Consider the following 23,871-nt stretch of genomic DNA (forward strand, 5'->3'; position numbering starts at 1 on the left):
AAAACCCAACAAAACAGGACAAAAGAGAATGGAGGAGAAAGGACAGAGAAGGAGGGAGAGGGAGGGAGAACCACAGAATCACTAGGTTCGAAAAGACCCACTGGATCATTGAGTCCAACCATTCCTATCAAACACTAAACCATGCCTCTCAGCACCTTATCCACCTGTCTTTTAAACACCTCCAGGGAAGGTGACTCAACCACCTCCCTGGGCAGCCTGTTCCAGTGCCCAATGACCCTTTCTGTGAAAATTTTTTTCCTAATGTTCAGCCTAAATCTCCCCTGGCGGAGCTTGAGGCCATTCCCTCTTGTCCTGTCCCCTGTCACTTGGGAGAAGAGGCCAGCACCCTCCTCTCTACAACGTCCTTTCAGGTAGTTATAGAGAGCAAGGAGGTCTCCCCTCAGCCTCCTCTTCTCCAGGCTAAACAACCCCAGCGCCCTCAGCTGCTCCTTCTAAGACTTGTTCTCCAGCTTCTTCACCAGCTTCGTCGCTGGTGGAAGGAGGGTGAAAGAGGAAAACATAAACAAACCCAAAGAAAACAAAACAAAAACCCAAATCAAAACAAAAAACCAAACCAAAAAACCAAACCAAAACAAACAACAACAAAAAAAGGAGAAATTAAAAGATAGCATTACTGGCTCTTTGTTTTCTTCCAACCCAGCCTCCAATGGACCTTGGAGACTGTCATAGTTGAGCTCTGGAGAAGTCCGTTATTTATTTTTTAGGCTGCTGGTGAACGCGACGGCCCTTTCAGCTTTGCCTCTCGCACTAACACCGGTTTATTCGGCCACAAGCTTTAACAGGAGGCCACTCCTCGGCCGCGGGGCTCCGGGGCGGCTGCCCCCGCTTCTCCCCGCGCTGCCCCCGGCCCCGGCGAACAACACCGGAGGCGACGGGGCTGAGGGGCTGCGGGGCTCTGAGGGTTGAGGGGCTGCGGGGCTGAGGGGCTGCGGGGCATTGAGGGCTGAGGGCGGCGGGGCTGAGGGGCTCTGAGGGCTGAGGGGCTGCGGGGCTCAGGGGCTGCGGGGCTCAGGGGCTGCGGGGCTCTGAGGGCTGAGGGCGGCGGGGCTGAGGGCGGCGGGGCTGAGGGGCTCTGAGGGCTGAGGGGCTCTGAGGGCTGAGGGGCTCTGAGGGCTGAGGGCGGCGGGGCTGAGGGCGGCGGGGCTGAGGGGCTCTGAGGGCTGAGGGGCTGAGGGGCTCTGAGGGCTGAGGGGCGGCGCGGCTGAGGGGCGGCGGGGCTGGGGGGCGGCGGGGCTGAGGGGCGGCGGGGCTCTGAGGGGCTCTGAGGGCTGAGGGCGGCGGGGCTGAGGGGCTGCGGGGCTGAGGGGCTCTGAGGGCTCAGGGGCTGCGGGGCTCTGAGGGCTGAGTGCGGCGGGGCTCTGAGGGCTGAGGGGCTGCGGGGCTCTGAGGGCTGAGGGCGGCGGGGCTGAGGGGCTCTGAGGGCTGAGGGCGGCGGGGCTGAGGGCTGCCCCGTCTCCGTCCGGCCCCGCCCGCCCCGCTGAGCCCGGCCCCGCCGCGCCCGGGTCGGACATCCCTCTCAGCGCTCCCGGAGCTCGCTGCTGCCGCTCAACCTGCGCCCCGGGAAAGTAAGTGCCTCGGCCGGCCGAGCGGCCGGGGGCGGGCAGGCTCCAGCCCCGCCGTGCGAGCCGCTTCCCGGGGCGGCTTGCGCCCTCCCTTCCCTCTCCCGGAGGAGCCGCCGCTGCTCCTGACCTTCCCGGTAGGACTGGATGGGGGTCTTAAAGGAAATACGGCTTTTTTTTGGGGGGGTGGGGGGGGGCGTGAAGTCATTCTCAAAGCATGATTTATGCTTGGCCGCTTTGCCCGGCTGCTGCTGGATCCTGGGGCTCGGGTGCCTTCTGGCTGTTTGGTGCCGGAAAGCGTGTGAAATGAGCCGATCAAAGTCTGCGGAGGATGTTTCAAGCCGTGGCCTCCGGGTGTTCCTTCTTCCACTGCTTTTATTCTAGGGGGGCTTTTCTGGAGCATCTTCCTATTTAAAGCTGCTCCCTCTTAACTGTGCATTCGAACTTAGAGAAAGATCAGAAAACTGTACCGTGACTTTTAGTGCGTGGTGTTTCTTGCTGACTGCTGATGTAAAGGTTCTGTGTGCCTATGGAATGGCCTTGAGGGGTTTTTTGCTTCCAATTTTAGTTTAGGAGCTGAAAGTCAAGCTAGATCTAGGTCCCTAGCTGGTGCTGCGCCTTCGATAAAGCCGTTAGACTTTCTGTTGAAGTTGCATCTTTTATGTGTTTGCTACAACTGATGTTGCTGCCTCACTGACCTCTGTTGGCTCTGAAGACCAATGAGATTAACACTTAAAACTTGTTTAGCCGGATCATGCTACTGTGGGTACACACAGGGAGCACAAAGGTTGAGTTCTTATTCTGTAGTTCCATTTGAAAGCTCGAATCACTATCCCATCTCTTGCTTTTTGTTCCCTCCTTTGGTCAGACTGCTTTTTTTCCCAATCTTAACATATTTTAGCACATCCCAATACAAATTGGAAATCACATTTTTTCAGCTTGATCCCATGAAGTACTTGGAATACTTTTGTTATTTAGAAATCTTAATCTCACTTGAAAATGCCTGTAAATATGTCTGCCAGGTAGGTAAGTTTGTACTCATCGTAGCATCATTAATAAGAAAAAAAAAATGAGGAAGATTGCAAAGCTATGTTGAGAAAATGTCACTCAGTTTTACCAAAAGGATAGTCAAATTGTGTTTGTGTTGGTGTGAATTGTTTCTAACCCAGTACTGAATACAGAATAGCTGCTACTTCCTCTTACGTGCTGAAATTTTGTAACTTTATAACAGTTACTATCAAAAGCATTCAATATATGGATGAGAAAAAAATTAGTTTTCTCTGAAAAAGTAGCAACAGGCTAGAAATCAGTTAGGTACTTTTAATAGATTGTTATGAAATCTTGGGCAAGGATTAAAGTTAATGCACTCTGAGATCAACAGATGTCTCATTCTGTGGATCTGTTCTGAGATTTATAGTGTATAGTATAGTCTTCAATTCAGCTTTGTAAGCTACAGAGCAGCTAAAAAAGAATTCTTGATTTACTAACATAAAGACCTATTTTAATTTTGTGCTGTTGATATATACGTTTTTTTTAACTGTAAAAATGTAAACTTATCATCTTTGTACAGTAACTGGCTGACTTGAAGCTATTACGCATTTCTCCCGTATGGTTTTTGGAGTAAATAAGAGGATTTTTTTCCCCTGTATATACAGAGGATGAGGTAATGCTTAGGCCTTTCCTTGTAAGTTCCTTGACCAGTTGAGTTGCGCAATGGCTTTTTCTGACAATGCAATGAACTATTAAACTTTGGCATATGAAGTGAAACCCCATTGCCTTCAAGGTGTTTAAATTCCAGATTCTAATGCTACCCTTTCAATGAGTTTCCATAAATGTGAAATCCTTTCTTGCATATATTTATGAATATATAAGTATTTATGAATGTATAAATAACTCTTTCATAGTACTTTCCCCCCTGACCCATTTTATCCATGCAGTTTGAACTGAGCTGTCTTCCCATAGCCTTGTTGGTTCTTGTGAGATAAATGGCATCACAGAACATCAAGTGTTATGGGAAGCAGTTCCTAAAACGGGCAGTGAAAAAGATCCAAAGTCCTGCAGGCTCAGCTTAGTAGCTGATCTTCAACGGAGTGTCTCACAAGACCAGAGATGCTATAACTGGCCCTTCTTGTGCTGCACATCAGAGAGTGGCATTTGACCTCTCTGTTGGTGTTCAGAAAAGTTTAAGAACTGCAGTGTCTAGTCTTAGGTGTGATTCCATTTCTATGACAAAAAGGGTATGTGTTCCTATCCGTACTTTGCATGTTCTTTGGAATCTTCATGGGCATCTTTTAGTTTTTTGGATGGAAGTATGTTGACCATGAACCAATTTTTATTTTTCTCAAAGGTGGTCTGGGGAGCAAGTGAAGTCGTTCCTCCTTTCCATATGTGCATATTCTGACTGACTTAATTTCTTGTGCCCAGGGAACTGTAGAGGTAATTTTACTCATGGGTTTGGGGAGCACTTTGCAAAACTGAATGAACACAAAACCCAAGCAGAAAAATAATAAATAAATACATAGATCTAATAAATGCAAGGTGAGCAACAGGTGTAGACTGGGATTCTTCCCACTCTGCTCTAGTAGCATGGCAGTACAGAGAGGTGTATTTCTGTAATATCAGGAATCCCTGGAGGATGTGAGCTGTGAAGTGGTAATGCAAGCGGTGGAAGGAGAATCTGTTGGCTGGGGATCCTGCGGGTTGTGTGAGCTATGTGTACAGGAGGTGATACTTCCTTCTGAAGCTATGGAGCTGAGTGCATAAAGAATTACAGCAAACCACATTATTCTCTTAATTATTATGTATTGTGGTTTTACCCCTATAGTATTTCTATCTCTAAGAAGAACAGCTTCCTTCTGTAGAAGACCCAGTTGCCCAACTGAGAATTAGGGTTTTTCTCCAGCTGATCATGTTCCTACTTCCTGTTCCTCCCACTTATTTGTGTCCTTTCTTCCATGAGAGTGTAAGTGTGCTATAGACAGTATAGACAGAAAGGCTTCCAGCCTTGCTGAGCCAAGCCACAGGAATCTATGTAGATAAAATATGTAAAATTACATTCATATGAAAATGGTGTTTAGTGAGGCATGCAAGGAGAAGGAGGCTACCGTACTGTAAACAGTTATAGTACCTTTTCAGAGAAATCAGCTTCTACTAATAAAGGCAAATACAGTGTAACTGTCCTTAGTGTGACTGTCCCTAGTTTAAACTTAATTGTCCTTTAGGGAAGGATGGAAAGGTCTGTCCTTTCATATTTATTTTTGCCTGATTCAAATACATTTCCTGTTGACGTTTTCATTAAATGCTGTAATTTCCGAGTCTGAATCATTCACAGTTGTGTTCAGCATCTTTCCTGAAAATGTGAGTTCATGGAACAACATACAGAGGTAGAATTCAACTTGTGCTGGAAGCATTTCCTCCAAATATTTATGAGATACTTGTGTTTGTTGTGTGCCCTAAAGAACTATTCACAGATGTAAATAGTTTGGTTATTTTTGTCAGCCAAATGTCAGAAGAGAGACGGTATTTTGATTGTAGGGCTTTGCTGAGGGAGAAAAGAAGGAGAAGACCAAGGAGAGGTGAAGGGGGAATGGGTAGATTTCATTTCTCTGGGGAAATAAGAGTAGATTAGCACTATTCAGGCCAGCAATTGCCATCCCTTAGGTCAACATTGTCTGTCTTTTCCAAACTGCTGGCATCGTAAGTATCTACAATTGGTTCCTGTGTTTGCGCAGCTCACTATCTTACTTCTTCAGTTCAAAGCACTCAAACGATAAACAGTCTGAACAATGCGTCCTTCTTCCTCTATGGTCTCTGCTGCGTACAGCATGAGGCTACTTCTTCCTGTCTGTGTTGCGGTTGATATGTTGTAGAATTTGCTACTTTAATTTGCAAAGGCCTCATTTTTACTGTGCACGTTCTTCTGACCAGGCCATTTCTTGAGAGCACCTGAGAACAAATTGTGCAACCTTAAACTGAAAAATGTGATATCTCAGTATAGGAGTTGAATTATGGCATGCAACTGCTCTTCTGGAATGGCCTTTTCTGCAATTTTTTCTGTTATAGAGGGCTACTGAAAGTCTGGATGTGATAGAAGTTTGGAGGGCATGGACTCCCTCTGGGATGTGTTCTTAACTACCTCTTTGTTGGTTTAACAAAAAGGCATTTCAAGAACTTTGTCGACAAAAACATAGCCTGTTACGTGGGTTTTCTGATGTGGTGTCTATAAAATATTGGTTTGCTTTCCATGTTTCCTTCATTAGTTTGTACAGATAGGTGCATACAACCCTGTTTGATCTATTTTTTGATGAAAACTTGTTCAAGCTTTTTCTTGGGCATAAATTGAAATGATAGGCTGTTTTAGGAGCTAGTGCAGCAATATATGTGGGTGTTAAGAAGGTTTGTTCTTTCCATGTATGATTGTACTAGGGGCTTAGAACAATATTGATATTAAACAAATTAATATTTATGTTTGAATTAATTCCTATGGTAACATATATTTAAATCAGTATGTCTGACGCATGATTAAGATTTACCTTTTTCAGGCAAAGCAAATATTTGTCGGTGATATCAACTGAGTAGGAAAAGATAGTAGTATATCTATTGCATTTATTGAAATTGCCTGCTTGAGTATCCACTGCTAGTGTCATGAGACTTACATTCCTTAGATCCAGTGGACGGAAAATGGTTTTCTCCAGGTCAACCCCAGCCTTACCAGGCTAGATAGGACTTCTAAAATACTTCAGGATGTGCTGGATGCCTTGTGGTAGCTGCGATTCAGGTGTGAGTGGACAAGAGCTGCAGAAGAGGGTTGTGTGATCACCAGAGCTAGTGTCAGCACTATTGAGGAAGTGAAAGTTTTTGGTAAACAAGCAGGAAAGGGATGGGCAGGAGAAAGAGGAAATCCTACGCTGGATTTTCTGTGTTCAACTTGTTCAAAATAGATTGCAAGAGTCATTTGAATGTGTCATTATGGCGTAGCAGAGCAAGCAAATGAGATTCGAAGTACATTTTTAAGACTACAAACCTACCATTGCTAAAGATTCTCTAAAGCATGCAAAGGCTAGAGAGAAGCATTGCGGCCTGTAAGGGGTGTAGGAAAACTTGCCTTTTAAGCAACTCTTCTGCTGTATTGCTGGTGTGGCACTTTTTCTTCCTTTTTCTATCTTGTGAGGTCTTTGCTCTGTTAGTGGTTTCCAGCTGTATTTGCACTGGCTGAGCAGCTGTCCTTGCACTAGTGGAGAAGAGCTAGTTCATACTGAGGTGAGTGCTAAGCCTTTTTCTCTTAGGTTGTAGATGGTTTCTGCTAGGCAGGTGACAGACAGCAGTACTGCCACCAGGCCTGACCGGGAGAGCTTGTCTCTTCTGAAAATCTCCCACTAAATTTCTTTGGTAGCAGTTCCCATCCCTCTGTCATGATGCTTACCAGTGTCTGAAAAAGTCTGGAGGCACACTGCTTTGAATGTCTTCATTAATAGTAATGTGCTGGGTTTTTTCCTCCCCACTTTCCTGGGAAAAGGCATTTTTCAGTCTTTATCTGGCTGTAGCAGTACCCCTTTCCTAACACTGTTTCCTTTTCCTTCTTCCATAGTTTTTTTATTTCTCCAGCACCATGTTGTTGTTTCTTTTTCTGCAGCTTTGTCTTCAGGTCTGTCAGTAGCATCAGCTGTTTATTTCAACTGTTCATTTAGATGTCTGTGCAGCAACTTCTCTTTTTCCCCTTCCAGAAAAATAAGATTCAGCACCTTTCATAGTCTAATTATCATTTGTAATCTCCTTGTACTGCCTTGTCAGGGAATATGTACCCAGAAATATGTGTCCCCAGCCTCTTGAAGAGGTGTGAAATCTAATGGGTACCAACCAGTCCAATGGAGTACTGACATGGTCTTCATAGTGTTTTAAGAAGCCTCTGCCTCCAGAAAGGGCAGCTTTGTACTTCTGTAAAGGTACCGCAAGACTCTTCTATCTAGAACATGTATTACCTGTAGGTGTAATCTATCTTTGGAGTTACATACCTCTGTTGACCATATCTGACTTAAAATGGTGACCTCAGCATAACCTAAAACATGTTAGTTTCTATCTTGAAGATGGTCAGCGTGCATTGTCTGCTAACCTTTTGTCTGACATTCTGTGATATTGCTCTGGCCTTTTCTGGTCAAGCTTTATTTCTGTTGCATGCTGGAGGTTTTTCTGTGCTATGTAGCAGCACCTGTAAAAGATTTTTAAGCCAGCGTTGACCTTTCTTGTAAATCCACCTGGTTCAGTGAAGCAGAGTGTGCTCACTGGCATGCGTGCTGGTCTGTGAAGAAGAAACCAAGACTTGGTATTGTGGGGGTGTGGTGCTAAGGTGACAGATCTTGTTCCAGCATTTCCTTGCTGTGCTTCTTGGTGTCGACATGCCCCATACGCTCAGTCCCTGCAGAAAGTGAAACTTAAGAAATTTAGTTTAGGGACAGCAGTGCAAATTTTGAAGAACCAACTTCAGCAGAGTCAGCACCAGCAGAAAAGAGATTTGGCTGGTAGGATGAACAAGTGAGAGAAAGGTCCTTCTGGTGAGATGTTTCTGCTCTTAACTGAACATTTAAGCAAGTCCGAGGACATTGGATAGAAGTGTCAGAAAATTCAAAATTCGACATTTGAATAGTTGATTTGAATCAGAGATCCCAACAGTATTCTTTTCTGTAATGTGACTATGTACAATGGCAGTCTTCCTGCTAGGTTTAGTTGGGTGAAAAGTCCTTTTCCATGCTCCTGCAATAAAAGCAAAACTAGCGGGATGCTTGGTGTGGTACGACACAGGAAAGTAATTTTTCCTTACAGCACAGACCACAGTTTCAGTGATGTGTCTACGTTTATTACACGTTCAGTATCTTGTCATCCTGACTGAGAAAATGTGCTTTCATAGAAACTGTAATTGTCTCTACCTCATTTGTTGTCATCCTTTGCATTCTTATTTGGTTGGCTTTTCTCCTTCTTACTTCATGTTCATTGAGGACTGCTTCTATAGTCGTCCCTCTTCATTTATTTCTCAGCATCGACCTCTATTCTGACTTCTCAAGGATTTCAGTCTCCTCTCCTACACCTCTTCTCCCATGGTTTGCATTGTCCTGAGATCTTCCTGTGTGTGCCCAACAATGAAGCAGTCCTATTGGTTTTTAAAGTCTCTTCTTTATATAATACTTAATTCTATAGGATTCAAATATCATTTTATCATGGACTAATTACAGTTCTGAAACAAGCTTGGGTGACCATTGTGAACACTGGTTTATTCTTAGTTCTTGCTTGGAAAGTTATCTGCGTGGACTGTGAGTACTAAAGTCACATAAAAACAATGGGGCTCGTACACAGTGTAAGAAGTTTTTGTTAGGTACTGTGTAATCATGTGACCTGCCTATGAACTGTATATTTGATATTTGAAGTTACAAGGCTTATAAACTTTAATGACCAGCCAGTACAGTCGTAGTAATAGTGCTGTGAAATTTGTATAGTCTGCGGTATAAATGTGAAAGTAATTCTTGTCATGGTCCTCAGTTTACTGTTAGTCTAAATCTGCCAAAATTATCATATATGCTGGCCTACTCATTAAGATCTGTGTCCTGCACTTTGTTTAGAAAGTCCTGGCCTGAGTTTCTCAAAGCCTGTAGAGCTCCTGCAAGTTGTGGGCTGTCACTTGCAGGATCTGAGCTGAGTTCAGTGGAACTGGCTATGGTTGTAACTGCTAGGTCTTCCTCTGCTATCCATTGCAAGGCTTTTGACGATTAAGCAGGACTAGAAGCAACAGAAAATTCTGAATGCTATGCAATCCAGTAACAATATGTTGCCATCACAGTAATGTTGTTTTTAGAGAAAGAAAATAAGAAGTATCAAGGCAAAGTCAAAATAGTAGCAGCAGTCAAAATGTTGATTGATTTCTGAAAATGAAATAAATCAACATACTGAGCAAACGCAACATGCTTCTTCAAGTCAGTCCTCCATTCAGAACTTCTATTTAGTGTAGAATAACTTCTCTCAAATATAAAAGAATTTTAATCAAGTTAATGTTCTTGCATAGCTGCTGTCCTGGTGATTTGGAGAACTCTGTGTTCATTCTTGCCCTTGAGAAACATAATTAGCAAAGACATACATGTGTTTAAACTACAAGGTCTCCAGTTCTTCCTTAGAACATTTGAAGCAGGAACAACAAAGTGAACTGTCGCACCACCAATTCACAAACCTCCCTCAAAGGAGAGTTTCCAGACTTCCACTCTCACTGCTGTCTGAAGATGGAGAGAATGTAAAACATTTTTAATTTTGGTTAACATTAAAGTAACTTCTTATTCATGCTCTTGCATGCAACGTGTATGAAAAGCATACTTGGAAACTTGGGCATGACTTCTTCCTCCATGTTCATTCAGTGATGTATTTCCTTTGTCATGCCAGCTTGAGCATGTAGTTTCATAAGACTTTAGTTAAAATGTGCTTTTTTGTCTATGTGCCAGCCTTTCAGACCTAAACTAGTAGCAGTTTGCAATCCTTCAGAATGTATTTGGTAGGCTTATGCAGAGTGTACTCATATCTATTAAAAAAACCCCTGATCTCAAGGGTTTTTCTCATCTAAAATCCTCAAAAAAATTGCTCATGATATAGCTCTTCTAGTTCTATTTATACCGTGTGCAGCAAACTAGTGTTTCAGACAATATACCTTGGTGTTCCCATATGTATCCCAAATTGCAACAGTTGCTTGGAACAGTTTGCTAAGGTGGATGAGAAGTCAACTGAAACATACCTGGTTTAGAGTCATGCCTGCAAAGGATATAACTGATACACAGTTCAAAATTAAGTAAAATCAGTTATAAATAGACCTCTGTGAAATGCCTGAGCCTGGAGTATAATCTTACGCCCTTGACGTTAAGTGAGTTTCTGCTACTTACATCAGTAAGAACAAAATAAGGTGGTTTCCTCATCAGAATAATTACACAGTTAGTACTTCTTGCGCTTCTAGTTAATTCTTCTAGTATTCCTGTAAAGAAGAAATACCACAAAACTTCATTTCTGCTGCTGTAGTTTACTGGCACCTGATTTAGCACTGTCTGATTTATTTTTTTTTTTAAGAACTCTCTCAACTTCCTCTTTCAACTTAAGAAGGGTTGTCCAAGGTTTGCACACTTCCAGGAGGAAGTGGACTCTGAGTAAGAGTGTTAGCCCACATCAGTAAGCATGATTTAATCCCAAATTTTCATCTGAGTTTATTGTTCATTCTTAAATCAGTATTACATACCTCAGTACAATGATTCCTCTGTGTATATCTGATGCTGTACAGCTAGTGAAACACAAAAGAATCTGCTGGAGAAGCATATCTTTTTTTTCAACTGAACTATATGCTCATGTTTGAAGAGTTTGAAAAAAAAATAAAATCTGTTTTTCTTTTGTGAAATTCATTGCTTTAGACAGGTGGCCAAGGCACAATAGGATGCTATTACAACAAGAATGCTGTGTTTAAGGTGCAGGTTTGGTCATGAGTACGTGTTGGCATTTAAACATGGAGGTGACAGCAGCTGAAAAAGCTCTCTGACCATTGGCCAGGATGGTAAATGCAGCATTATGCAAAGTAGTGTGAGTTGCAAAATGACCTGGCTGGTACAGAGCTAGGATCCATTGACGCAGAAGTCATTCTGTACTAATTTAGTTATAACTACCTAAATTCATGTTGAAAGCAGATTGTAGAATGTATAAAACCAGGTAAAGTTTATAATAATTGATTTATTCTATGGAAATATGGTTACCTGAATCTGAGAAAACAAAGCCGATATGTACTAACGGGCTGCTCCACTTTCCCCCCTTTTATTAAACACATTGAAAGCAGAAGATAAACACAAAGGAGAAGTGGTATACTTTGTATGAGGCTACCCCCAAATCTTTCATCGGGGCTTGTTGGCTTCGGCTGTGAATTTGCTGTCTTCCATCATGTTTTCATTGATGTTCAGTGATAATTTCATGATCTTTGAGTTCTGTTTACATTGTAACAATAATTTTGAATTACAGGCACATCTCAAACCAAAGATCACAGCTGCAAAACATTTTATTGCTAACAACATCTTTAACAAGTTGAAGGCTGTGTTTATAAATAATCATCTTCTCCCTTTAGTCTTAGTAGCTCTTAATGATTCTCCCTAACAAATGTCCTATCAATACATTTGTCCGAGCGTGTGGGGATAGAGCATTAGGCTGCCTTACTTGAATGAGAAGAAGGTTTCAAGTGTCAGCTGCTGCCTGCAAATATACCTTCTGATGTGCCCTCTGGAGGGGGCAGACAGAGTGATAAATTTCAGTTGAAGAGCTAGCTGGGGTACAGCCTGGTGATGATATTAAAGAGACACCTTAATTTTCCCCAAATTCACTAAATGTTAGCAGCTACTCACTTCTTCCCATTTTGCCTTCTGGGGCTCAATAAAAGAAGGAGAAGGTGACTTTCATTTATCTTTCACGTATCATGCAATAAATGCAGACGCACTACTGCTCATGCCAGGCCACTTGTTACTCAGTGTAATTTGTTTGTGTGGCTATGCCTTTGGTTTGAAGTGCATTGATGGATATGTTGAAATTGACACCCGAATAAAACCACTGTGTGTATGAACTAGGCCCTTTGGACTGACGTAGGAGCCCTTGTTGTGCACCTCTTAACTGCACCTTGGTTTGGGAGGCACAGTGTTTGTGTGTGAAGCAGGAGAGAGCAAGGAGCTAAGTGAGTATTGTTAGGAGTGATGAAAGGTAGGTTCCAGATATATGTTCTCCAAAGAGAGTGTGCAATGCTTGTCCTTCTGCTCTTCTGTTGCATCACTTGTTATGAGGTTGATGTCATTTGGGCTACCCCTGGACCTTACTCCAACACCTTGTCATTTTTTATGGGTAGTTTCTCATTTTCCTATAATGCAGTGATTGCTCTAGTCATTGAAAAGGGAGAGATGGATCCTTATACTACTAGTGGACATGGACATCTGTAAAGCTTAAGGCAAATATTAGATTGCTGAAAGTCTAGCACATTGCTATTATTGATCAAAGTCATCAATTTAAAGGTGAAAAAATTGTATGAGAGTCATATATACACTCAGCTTGGAATGTAGACGTAGTCCTTGAAGTTTGCTAGCTGGAGTGATGCACTTCCTAATACGTAGGACAAACCTTGTTCCTCTTCAGTGTAGTGGTTTGGCCAGATTTTCATTTGGCAGTGGAAATTTGGTTATATGGAGCTGTGGTTTGTCATTACGGAGAGGTTTTACCAGCAAAGAAAATTACATTTTTACTTACAGTTTGCATGACACTTTTAAGTATGTGAAGTATTTTGGAAACCTTCCTTTTAATTTGGTTAACACGTTGGTACAATTTTTCTCTGTGCAATTTCATATGATCCTTTTGAAGAATTTGATAGAAGCATTTATTCCATTATGTCAAATTAAGATGTTATTTGACCTTTCCCCTTATCTTCAAAAGATATAGTACAGTGGAAAAAAGTTGAGGAAATGGAAGATGTGGTTGCCTGAGGGCTGGCAAAGTGAATTAATTCATTGTTGATATTGATTCAAAATTCTGGAGGATGCAGTTGAGGCAAATGATTGTAATAAAATGAAGCAAGTGTTATAAGGTCAGAAAACAGATGTTAGGTTAATGCAGACTTGGTTTAAAATTAGTGCCAAAAATACTGACTACATGAATCTGGAACATTTTCACGATATATAAAGCCTATGATGCAACATTAACAAAATTACATTTGTGTGTGGATTAATTTTCTTGTATTTTGGCATTTTTCTTCAACTGAATAAGCAAATATCAGTAGTTTGTGTAAATTGTATTCGCTTCATTTCAATGTAATGTTCTGTTTCAGAATCTTATACTTTTGCAAGCATTATAATATTATATGACACCAGGTATTTTCAGTGTTTCTTATTGATTGTTTCAATTTTTTATTTTCTTTTTTTCACCACTGCCAAAATTCCTGCATGGAATCAAGCACTTAACAAACATAGGCAAAACCTGGTGGGTTTGTAGGAAAACAGAAGATGCTTCTTTCTTGGTCAGGGTGGCCCACCCCTGTTAGAGCTACCTTGCAGGTCATCAACTATGATGATATTTATTATATGTATTATGCTGTCATTTCTGAGTTCCAACAAAGATCATGTATCATTTAGTTGAGCACTGAATAAACTTATCTTTCAGACACTCACAGGCAAGACAGGCAAAGATTGGACTGTGGATTAGTATGATTTGGATATATAAAACTGTTTACTTGAACTGATACAGTTTTAGCAAAGCACTCCTATTTCAAAGGCTGCAGAGGGAAGTACATAATTCTCAAACTTCACCTGGCCACATCTGATTTCTATAAAACTTTATTGGATCACTTGTATCACTTCATACAGGGAAGTCTGGGATGGAAGCACACCATTTTTCCCTGCTCTAACTTCAGTTTTGTTTTAAAAAATGATTAAATCAGGAAATGGACTGGAGTTAATGAACCTGATGCAGGCCAATGTGGGGGTTAAAAAAACAATACGCCAAAGGATAGAAGAATGGGTGTCAAGAACGTCAATGAGAAAAGTAGTCAGCTTGGTAATGAATTCAAGAAATGTTTCTGCCAGTGCAGATTGGTTTAGTTGGTTTGAGATATTTGTATGTTAACGTCTGGAATCTGGGCTCTGAGGAGGTATGGTTAAAACTGAACATTACTAAGGAAGTAGAAACATGATGGATTTATAACCCTAGTAGGTATATAATTGTTGGAGGGCATGAAGGTGTTAGGGTGATGCTTTCTGCAAATGATATGTGAAAACTTTAAAAAATAATCTGAGATAGCATGGACAAAGTAGAGTTTGTCTTGATCACAATTGCGAAGGAAGTAGTTGTGAAAGAAGCTGAACAGGGTTGTGGTGCCTGTCTGTTGAACTTCCCCAAACTCTTGGCAAGAAGACCATTCTCTGTTGCCAAATTGTTGCACTAACATTACATTAAGACTTCTTTTTCTTTTAATAATTTCATTTGCAATGAAAAAATAGGGGTCCCCTTGTGATGTCAGGAGACATTAGAAACACACAGGTAGCTGAGAATATAATGTAGAAAGAATAGTCCGACAAAATAATGGGGAGAAATTTACAGAATCACAGAATCACAGAATAACCAGGTTGGAAGAGACCCACCGGATCATCGAGTCCAACTGTTCCTATCAAACACTAAACCGTATCCCTCAGCACCTCGTCTACCCGTGCCTTAAACACCTCCAGGGAAGGGGATTCAACCACCTCCCTGGGCAGCCTGTTCCAGTGCCCAATGACCCTTTCTGTAAAGAATTTTTTCCTAACATCCAGCCTAAACCTCCCCTGGTGGAGCTTGAGGCCATTCCCTCTTGTCCTGTCCCCTGTCACTTGGAAAGTTAGTATTGGAAATTTAGAATTTAGAAATTTAGTATTGGGATCTAAGGTTATGCCACTGAAGAGAGGAAAGTCTGAAGAGAGGAAAGTCTGCTGGGACAGTAGTTTCTCACTATGAAAATGAAGCAAACTTGGATGTCATTATGGATCGCAAGCTGATTGTAGAAGGGTAGTGTGATGGAAGTGTAAAAATAATTTAATGTCTGGAATGTATTGGGTGACATCTTTCTGTAGATGGAAGAAATATTAATACCATTTGCTGCAAGGCATTGCTGCAAGTCATCTTGGGACACCTGACCAACTCCCGTTTCCTGTCCTTAAGAGGGATGGGTTCAGACTGAAAGAGATGTGGATAAGGGCTCCTAGGATGAGCAGTGGAAATGGAAAGGATTGAGGGGACTTCATTTTTAAAGCCTAGAAATGAGGCTGAAAGAGGTGGGACTTCTTCCTAATCACCCAAGAGGATGAAGTACTAAATGCCTATGTTTTCCCCAAAACATGCATAAGGCTGGAAATTATCAGACAGCTTCTAAGCCAAGTGGAATGATGTTCTGAAACCTTTCAGCAATAATATTTTATTCTCCACCACCACCCATTAACCTCTCTGAAAATGGAGCATGGCAAACTTGCTTCTGAGCTTATACAATGTGATTGTGCTACTTGGAACAGGTCTGCCTTTCCCAGAAAGTAGTTTTTAGTCAGCTCCTATAATCATGAGTGATAAATTAAATAGCTCTGTTAGAAGTGCACACTTGAAAAATGTTAGTTTGATTTAAATGAGAATAAGTATGAGGAAGTCTCACACTAATGTGCTTATTGCATATTTTTCCTCATATTTAATGATTACACTGGGGATTAACTTGTTTATCTTCCTTGCTTCTTTATATAGATATGTATGTCAAAATATTATTTTAGCTTTGTCTCACCTTTTCCCCCAAAAAGATTCAAGAATTCCCTAAATTCTCCTTTTCAAAAATGCTGTCAGCTGGACTACTGCTTCTCACATCGCAAGAGAATCACACTCAGCAAGTCTGACATAGTTAAACACTGAGTTGATTTAGGCTACCCATGCTCCCTTTTACATGCACTGCAGGGAGCACATCGTGATTTGTGCCTGCATGTGCATATATACATGCCCATTTATGTGTGTATCATATAAGGGAAAGAATCAGTTTGAGAGTCATGGATATTATGTAATCTGGACCTATAGAAATAAGCTAAATTGAAAAAAGAGATTAAAATACATGAAGTGAGGAGTGACTGAGCTATACAAAACTATTTCAGCTGAAGGTCGAGGGACGAGCAAACTGCTTAAGTTCCCCTAGTTGGGTCTCCAGTGCAAAAACAAGATTAGGAAGTGAAACAAGCCCTAGATGAAAGCTTACCCAAGATTTCCGTGTTTGCAAGAGTTTAGTTTGATGAAAATTACCAAGCAGTCAGGACTTTCAGTAAAAATTAAATATTTGTATAATTCTGTAGGGATATGATGTATATAGTATATTTATATACATGTGATTAGTTGCAGGTATAAGAACAAGGCTGAACAAAACCAGAAAAGACATTTTTGAGACGAGTGAAGAAAAAGAATCTACTTCTGTTCAGTTGCCTTCCAGTTTAACTCTTACACATTATTCCCAACCACAGATAATTTATTTTTGTCACTCTTATTCTCACTTTGGTCTAGTAGCTCATCTTCACTGGCAGTATGGAAATATGTGTAGGGCAGTACAGATGAGGCTTTGCCGACCCCTACCACCTCGAATAAAAATCCTCCTCTGTGTTCCCTAGAGATTGCTTTGCTATTCTGCACCATGTGATAATAGGTTAGAAATGAACCCAGGTTTCACAGGCTCCTCCTCATAGTCACAATAACAGAGCTATAGAAAATTGTTGCAACGCTTAGGTACCACAGATCAGTGTAGAGAAGTCAGCAATAAAAGTTGAGATTAATTACTTTCTCTTTCTCTCTCTCTTTTTTTTTTTTTTTTTTAATGGAATGGGAAGCTTGAGCAGTTGATTGAAGTGATGCAGAAAGTTGTGTGAAGGTGCTGAAAATGTAGTTGTTTGTGCCATTGGATAGAATGGGCTTACAGTTCTTTCTCCTCAACAGTTTTAGATCCAAGCTGATCAGTCTGAGTTTGTTTGTTTTTCAAGACACTTTGGCCTTGACCTCGGGGGTAATGCAGAGAAGTCTCACATTAACGATTATTCAGGAGATCCAATGAAGGCAGTATTGCCTTTGGCTTTATAACTGGTGAAGTAGCAGCAAGCCAGCTGACATTAAAGGCCACACTCAGATAAAATAGGATGAAACTCAGAAACAGCTAAAACAGAGGATGGGAAAAATACTCTCCTCAATTTTTGAAAGAAATGTTGAAAAATAAAATTATTTACCCCTCTGCTCTCTAAGCTGCTTTAAAGCTCCAGGTTTAAAACCAGATGGTGTTTTTATATGTAGGTGTAAGCAATTGTTTCCTATTCTTTGATAAAGGATAAGTTTAAATATAGAGCAACGTTCAAGACTCAGAATAATTTGGAGGTCTTCATTTTTTAATTTTTTTTGCTTCTTTAGACATCTTATTGTCTCTGTCTTATTGGTACTGCTAAGGAGCATCTTATATATATGCATAAGAATTTTTCTGACTTAAATGAAGAATTTACTGCATATAAAACTTGTAACTGGAAACGAATTTGTTTTATTTATGTACCTGTTAAAATACGTATGTATATGTCTGTTAAAAGCCTAACTGACCCACAGAATTGTTATTTATAAATATGATTACTATCCTGTTGGACAACAGATAGTTAATTGATAAAATAAAGTTGTTTAATTATTTTTAAAAGTTACTTTATTATTGGAAAAGCCAAAATACCATACATTTTAGTTGCTTTTGAAAAAATCAGCACTTCCTGCAAAGATTAAAGTCAAGCTGCTCCAAGCTATTGAAAGATTGGTGAGGATGTGAGAGTCATTTTCATGAAGAGTAGTTTGCTCAAGAAAAATCCGGACATGTCAAGTGGGTTTTTAGGAAATGGTTTCTGATGCACACCGTAAATATTGTGTGTAACAGAATCAAAGGAGGAGAATAGTTGTGACTATGAACAGAATGAAAAATGAGATTGGCTTTGTAGATGATGCAAAGGGTAAGTGCTGAGAGGAAATGAAACCTCAGATGCTGGTGGTGATGGATGGACAGGTGATGGTCACACGAATCTTGACTGCGTGCAGTAGGAAGCATTGTGACTCTGAACACATACTCTGCTGGTAGTAGAACAAAGGCAGACAAACAGTGTTCTGGGGATAGACAGCAGCTTTTAACCTTGGAAAAACATTGCACTAGAACCTCGTAATCTGTTTTGAAATTAAGAGCCAAGTGAAGTGTAGCAAGATGAAATTCAGAGGGACATTTCAAGGCAAATGTCTCAGTAGACATCAAAATCAGTGCCAGTGGAAAAACCTGCTGCAGATACTCTGTGTGATGGTTCTTATGGATAATCCTGTGGGCTTTTGCATCTGAACTTAGGTTCTTGTCACCACATTCCAGATGTTTACTCAAGTACTTGTCTTCACCTTTTAGCCATGTAATATAATGTGCTTTTTGTTAAAGGGAGAAGCTGTTATTTTTGTTAGGGGGAGAAGCTGTTATTTTTTTAGATATCTATGGATACAAGTTAGCAGCTATGTTGCACAGTTTCCTTTCATTAATTAAATGTTTATCTTTCATGTCTAGAAGCGTGGACAAGACAATAAGTGAAAAGCATGGATGAAAAGTAGTACAACCTATAGCACAAAGCTGTTAGAATGGGAAGGATCTGAGTAGGGACTGACAGCATTTCCTCTGATCTCTAAATTATCTAAATTATTTTTATCTGACGAACGATAACATAGTTCCATTTGTAATGATGCTGCTCCCTGTGGATTGCTATTTGCTCACTACTTTCTCTTTATATCTGCTCAAAAGGCTTCCTTGATACTCATTGTGATACAGCAACAGAAACCTAGGCAAATAAACGTTTTCCACTGTGTGAAATATTTTATTTATGCATGAATGAATGTCCTCCCCTTCAGATTTTCCTTATGACTACTATAAAAACTGATAAAAATGTACACTGCATAAAAACTTTGACTTTCAAAGCTTCTTTTTTGTATAGGTAGTTTGCTAGGGTCAAACATTTGTGAAGTTAACTTTGGTATACTACATTTTGTATTTTGAAATCCATTGCAATGTGCATTGATTGAAACTCTCCTGTCGGTGCCTGCTGTCTATATTGGCCTTATGAGTCTTTACTTCAACATCACTCTCAAAACCGTAGGAAAAACCTGGATCGCATTTCAGTAAAAATGTATAATACTGTGCTGGAAACAGATACATGTGGCATTGCATGTGAGCTGAGCAGTCACTGAGCAGAAGCTTTTGAAACCAAGACAGTTACGTTTGGTTTGGATATAGGACTGATCTTATGGAATTTTAAATGTGCAGTCTGGAACCAGTAGCTTCACAGAGGGCTAGCCTGTACAGAAATACAGGAACTTATGATCTTTGAAGAGTTCAAAAGTATTTCATTTCACAGTATCAAAAGAACATGTGCTCACTGAGCCAGTTTCTAAAGGTTAAAAATTATTTTTCAACTTTTTTTTATGCTTTGTCTCCATTGCCTGCCTATAATTGTTTAGGAATAATATAAGGTCAGGAAATTAAATATTATATTATATATCATATACTTAACTATATTGGTGTATATTAAGTGCTAAACATTCATTTTATGTTATTGCATATTTTTCAAATGGGTTTTTTAAATAATTTAAGAGGCTTGGTTTATAAAGAAGCTAAAAGTCTCTAGATGTGTCTATGTTAGCAGTTTAGTTAGATTGGGATCCCACTCCTGAAGCGGTTGCGCCCACTTGCTAGGCTGTAGTTCGTGGTGTGTAGTAGACTCTGGATGCAAGAACAGGATTGCTTTAGGAACACGCAGTGCAGGGCTTATGTTTAAATAAACCCTTGCTATGGTCTTGCTTCTACTGAATGTTCAGTCCTTGGGGCTATACTTGAATGAACGAGGCAATAACTCCCATTGAAGCAGGTACGGGCTTCAGCATACCTGCTCTTGGGGCTTTTTGCTAATGTAGGCCTAGCTAAGTAATGTGAGGACTACGGGCTTTCATTTCCGTGAGGGAGATGAGGTTCAGGATCCTCTCTTTGTTTTGATGCTATCACACATATTATCTCACATATCATACTTGTGTGATTTCACATGACATTGAGTGGACTTCTGTGGGATCACAGAGCACCTGTAAGTTGTCATTACTGATCCACTGTTGTTACTGTCATGAACAAATGCTAACCTTCAGCTTACCAACACAACCTCACCACAGGCTCAAGTTACAGCTGTTCTTGTGCTTTAAGCTGCAGAAAAATATCTGAGTAAGACTGCTTTTCTCTCAGCTTACATCGGCACTGGGCAAGCTCCAGTCTCTGAAAATATCTTCACCTTTCTTACAGTGATAGGGAAAAGGCCTTTTGGCTGACAACTTAGATCAAATTACCTTATGTCCTCAACTTTAGCTGTCTGTTCTGTAAAAGCAGAATTATTCAAGAGTGAAAGGTTAGCACTTAGGTGGCTAAATACCTGATCTTGCAGATACAGCAGGTAATTAAACACAGGGCTTCCTGATAATCTAGAGTGGGCATGCAAACACCAGCTTGCTTGTGGGTGTGTAGAAATTTTCTATGAACCGTTTTGCTATGGACTCATTAATATATCCATAGTTATGAATGAATAAATAAAAATCTTCTCCATATTTTGAAACCGCTAGTGTGTAACTAATGTAGACCTGAGAATTTGGATAAATTTCTAATGGGCTTTCTCAAAAGCTAAAATCAAGCATTAAAGATTCTTGCTTCTAAGGGGAGATCCCAGCTGAAGGTGTCTCCCAGTACCTCCAAACTAGTAGAGGAATGCTGAAATATTGATACACAAAAAAGGTAACTGTATTCTCTGACCCTGTAGGAGAGTGATACCTGGTCAGTGCCTATTGATTTTCTGTATGATTCCATTTATTTTTAACTCAAGAGAAGATGAGGAGGAGAACAATGAGTTCTCATGCTGCTTTTAAGCCAATGTCACAGTTTACTGCATCGTTGCTGAAATTTTACAGACACACAAGGTTTGTTTGCAGTAGGTGACAGATAACTTGCAGAAAGGGAAGGAGGGGAGATACCCTTCTCTCATGTTTAGGAGGAAATGTTCAGTCCATGGAGAAGACAGTCTGTCATGATGTGGTACTTCTTCAACAGCAGGATAGGATATTGAATTAAGGCAATGTGGGAAGTTAAGACCTACCAACTGGGAGTGCTTGCGGCCTTGGTTCATTGTTATAGTCAGTTAAGATTATGATCTTTATTGTGAATTTTACAAAAGTACAGTCTTAATATGGAGCCAAAATAATCTGGCTAATTCTCCTACCTACAGACCTAGGGTGTTTAAGGTACCATCTCACTGAGATGGTTGTGTCTGCAAGTGGAACACCTCTACTACTTTAACTGTTTACTATGATGACCTTTTCTGTCCTGGAGATGTGATATAGAGTGTTACAATCTACTGCAGCTTCTCCAGCTGTTTCAGTCAGTGCTCATTACTTGAGCTTGTATAGGCACCGAGTTCTTATTTTAGGTTTTACATTGTTCTTCAAAGAACTGGCTTTAAAGATTAATTAGGGCGGGCGGGGTGAGAGTGTGTGCCTGCAAGGGGAAATCTGACTGTGAACCCAGCATTAGAGCACTGACCTGAAAGGAGGGAGAGAGGAAGGAAGAAGATGTTTGAAAAACATTCATGGTGGATTCTGTGAAGAGTAAGTATAATTACTCTCCTCTGAGGGAGGAATATAGAGGTAATGTTGTGTGTGTGCTTGCTGAAGTAGTAAGTAATTACATCATAGGATTAGCAGTCAGATTCCAGTCATGTAGGTGCTAACATCTGTATCTCATCTGATTTAACATCCTGAGAGAATGATTATCCTTCAAAACTGTATTGAAAAAGAAATACTTGTGTGGTGATTTGCTGTCACTGATACACACTTCGGCTATTTTAGACTGCTGTAGTAGCAGACTTGTTTGAACAAGGAGATTCGTTAGTGAAAGTCACAATAGTAGCCTATCTGCCATGTGGTTAGGACTGCACAAGTCATTAGCCTCACGCGAAATGGGATTTGAGTCGAACTGGACTCCCTGTTAGACTGGCATATGTAAAGTGAAGTGGGGAGATACAGGCAATGCTAACTCCAGCTGCAGTTCTTGCCTTTTAGACTGGAAATTTTTCCTACAACTTCCAAAGCACCCTTTTCTCTAGAACATACAGAAATAAGTTTTCATATTATTCTTACGTCCATTCTAAAGCTCATAGAAGTAGCAGAAATACGTAAGGGGCTGAGGGATGGGGGCAAATCGGGGAAAAAGATGATAAATCTGAAAATGCTGAAATGGTAAATAACTATTTTGAAATATTTACTTCATCTGTGCGTCAAGACAAGAAGTAATTTCTTTCCTTTGCAGCAGAAAAAGAGCTCTTTCACTATGTGTTCCTAACCTTCAGCTGTTCTCTCTGTGAGAAATTGTGTATGAAAAAGAAGCATGCTTTTGCTGTATAGCCCAGATGGTTGCATGGGAAACTGCTTGGCTTATGGCATAAGATTTTTGTTTAATACCTCTTTTATTCCAACAGGAAATATGGGATGTATAAAATCAAAAAGGAAAGAGAATCTGCATGGAGATGGGCTAGATTTGAAGAATCAACCAGTACGTAAAACTGAACGAACTATTTATGTGAGGGATCCAACGTCCAATAAACACCAAAGGCCAGTAAGTAGATAGTCTCAGGGAAGAATTCCAGTAGCAAGATCAAAGCATGGCTGGCATAACTTACATTTCAATCCAAAGCACATGCATGAAGAAATTTAAATGATCATTAGCCCACAATTGGGCTTTTAGTGTTGTACAGTTCACCCTCAACAAATAACTACTTAAAGACATAAAAAATAAAAATCGGTGGTTTGTTATTTAATTGCTCTGTTTGTCATAGTTTTCTGCATGAAAACAGTAATCCTTGGCAATGTTTGATCTAGTTATAGTTACTTCTCTAAAAGGATGCTAGATGACCTCAGAAAACCTGAAGTAGTTTTAGAACAATTTTTAAAAGCATCGGCTCTGGGCTTGTAATAGCTACGGGATCCAGGTATTGATTATTATATTTAAAGAGGGGGGCAATTCTTTACCAGCTCTGGTCAACTTTTCTTTCACTCACAGACAGCCACTACTCGACCTTGCACAAGGTGCGTAAGTAAGGACAGGAGGGGTGAGGTGCTGAAGCAGCCACGCTATGCTGCAGGAGGAACAAGCTAAAGGGAGTTCCATGTGTGCTGCCTGGCAATAGAAAGGAAGGGCAATCCCATCGGGTAGCATTTGGGTTACCATTTTATAGATTGGTTGGTACCTTTTTTTGCCACCCTCTCTGTCGTGCTGGGGAGGCAGTGTTCCCTGACTGCCCTTATTCAAGGGCTGTGCTCTCTGCAGGTGGGAAAGACACCCTTCTCTTCCTTCTCATCAGTTGACACAGTGGATTCAGCGTGCTCTCAGTCAACATATACCCATCACAAACTAACATTATTTCTTTTTTAATTGCTCTTTTTTTCCTTAGGAACTTAATTGTGCTTGTAATTCTTTAGCGTAACAGCTACATGTTAATAACCATACTGTTAAAATGTTTTGCTTAAAGTTTCTTCAGCAGTAGTCAGAAAGCTGTCAACTTCTTCCCCACAGCTTGTGTCACACCTTCCCGACGTCTGAGCTGCTCAATTCAAAGTCGGGTGGAGGCTTATTATATTTTTATGTTGTAATTTACTT

At 40.6% G+C, this 23,871-nt stretch overlaps 1 protein-coding gene across 4 annotated transcripts in view; it reads left to right on the forward strand.

The window, feature by feature from the left end:
• The first annotated feature begins 1,621 nt into the window (after nucleotides 1–1,621).
• The window catches only part of LYN (LYN proto-oncogene, Src family tyrosine kinase), a 51,607-nt gene continuing 29,357 nt past the window's right edge, over nucleotides 1,622–23,871 (forward strand). Inside the window, exons 1-2 of one of the 4 annotated variants that reach the window (XM_069854128.1) lie at nucleotides 1,622–1,717; nucleotides 22,694–22,830. In XM_069854128.1, coding sequence (XP_069710229.1) covers nucleotides 22,699–22,830 — 132 coding nt within the window. In that variant the 5' untranslated portion in view covers nucleotides 1,622–1,717; nucleotides 22,694–22,698. Of the gene's footprint in view, nucleotides 1,718–21,790; nucleotides 21,825–22,693; nucleotides 22,831–23,871 lie in introns of those variants that run through there. The other 3 variants (XM_069854127.1, XM_069854125.1, XM_069854126.1) reach the window with 3 other exon arrangements.

Source organism: Phaenicophaeus curvirostris, chromosome 3 (genome assembly GCF_032191515.1).
Source record: "Phaenicophaeus curvirostris isolate KB17595 chromosome 3, BPBGC_Pcur_1.0, whole genome shotgun sequence".
Taxonomy (NCBI): Eukaryota; Metazoa; Chordata; class Aves; order Cuculiformes; family Cuculidae; genus Phaenicophaeus; species Phaenicophaeus curvirostris.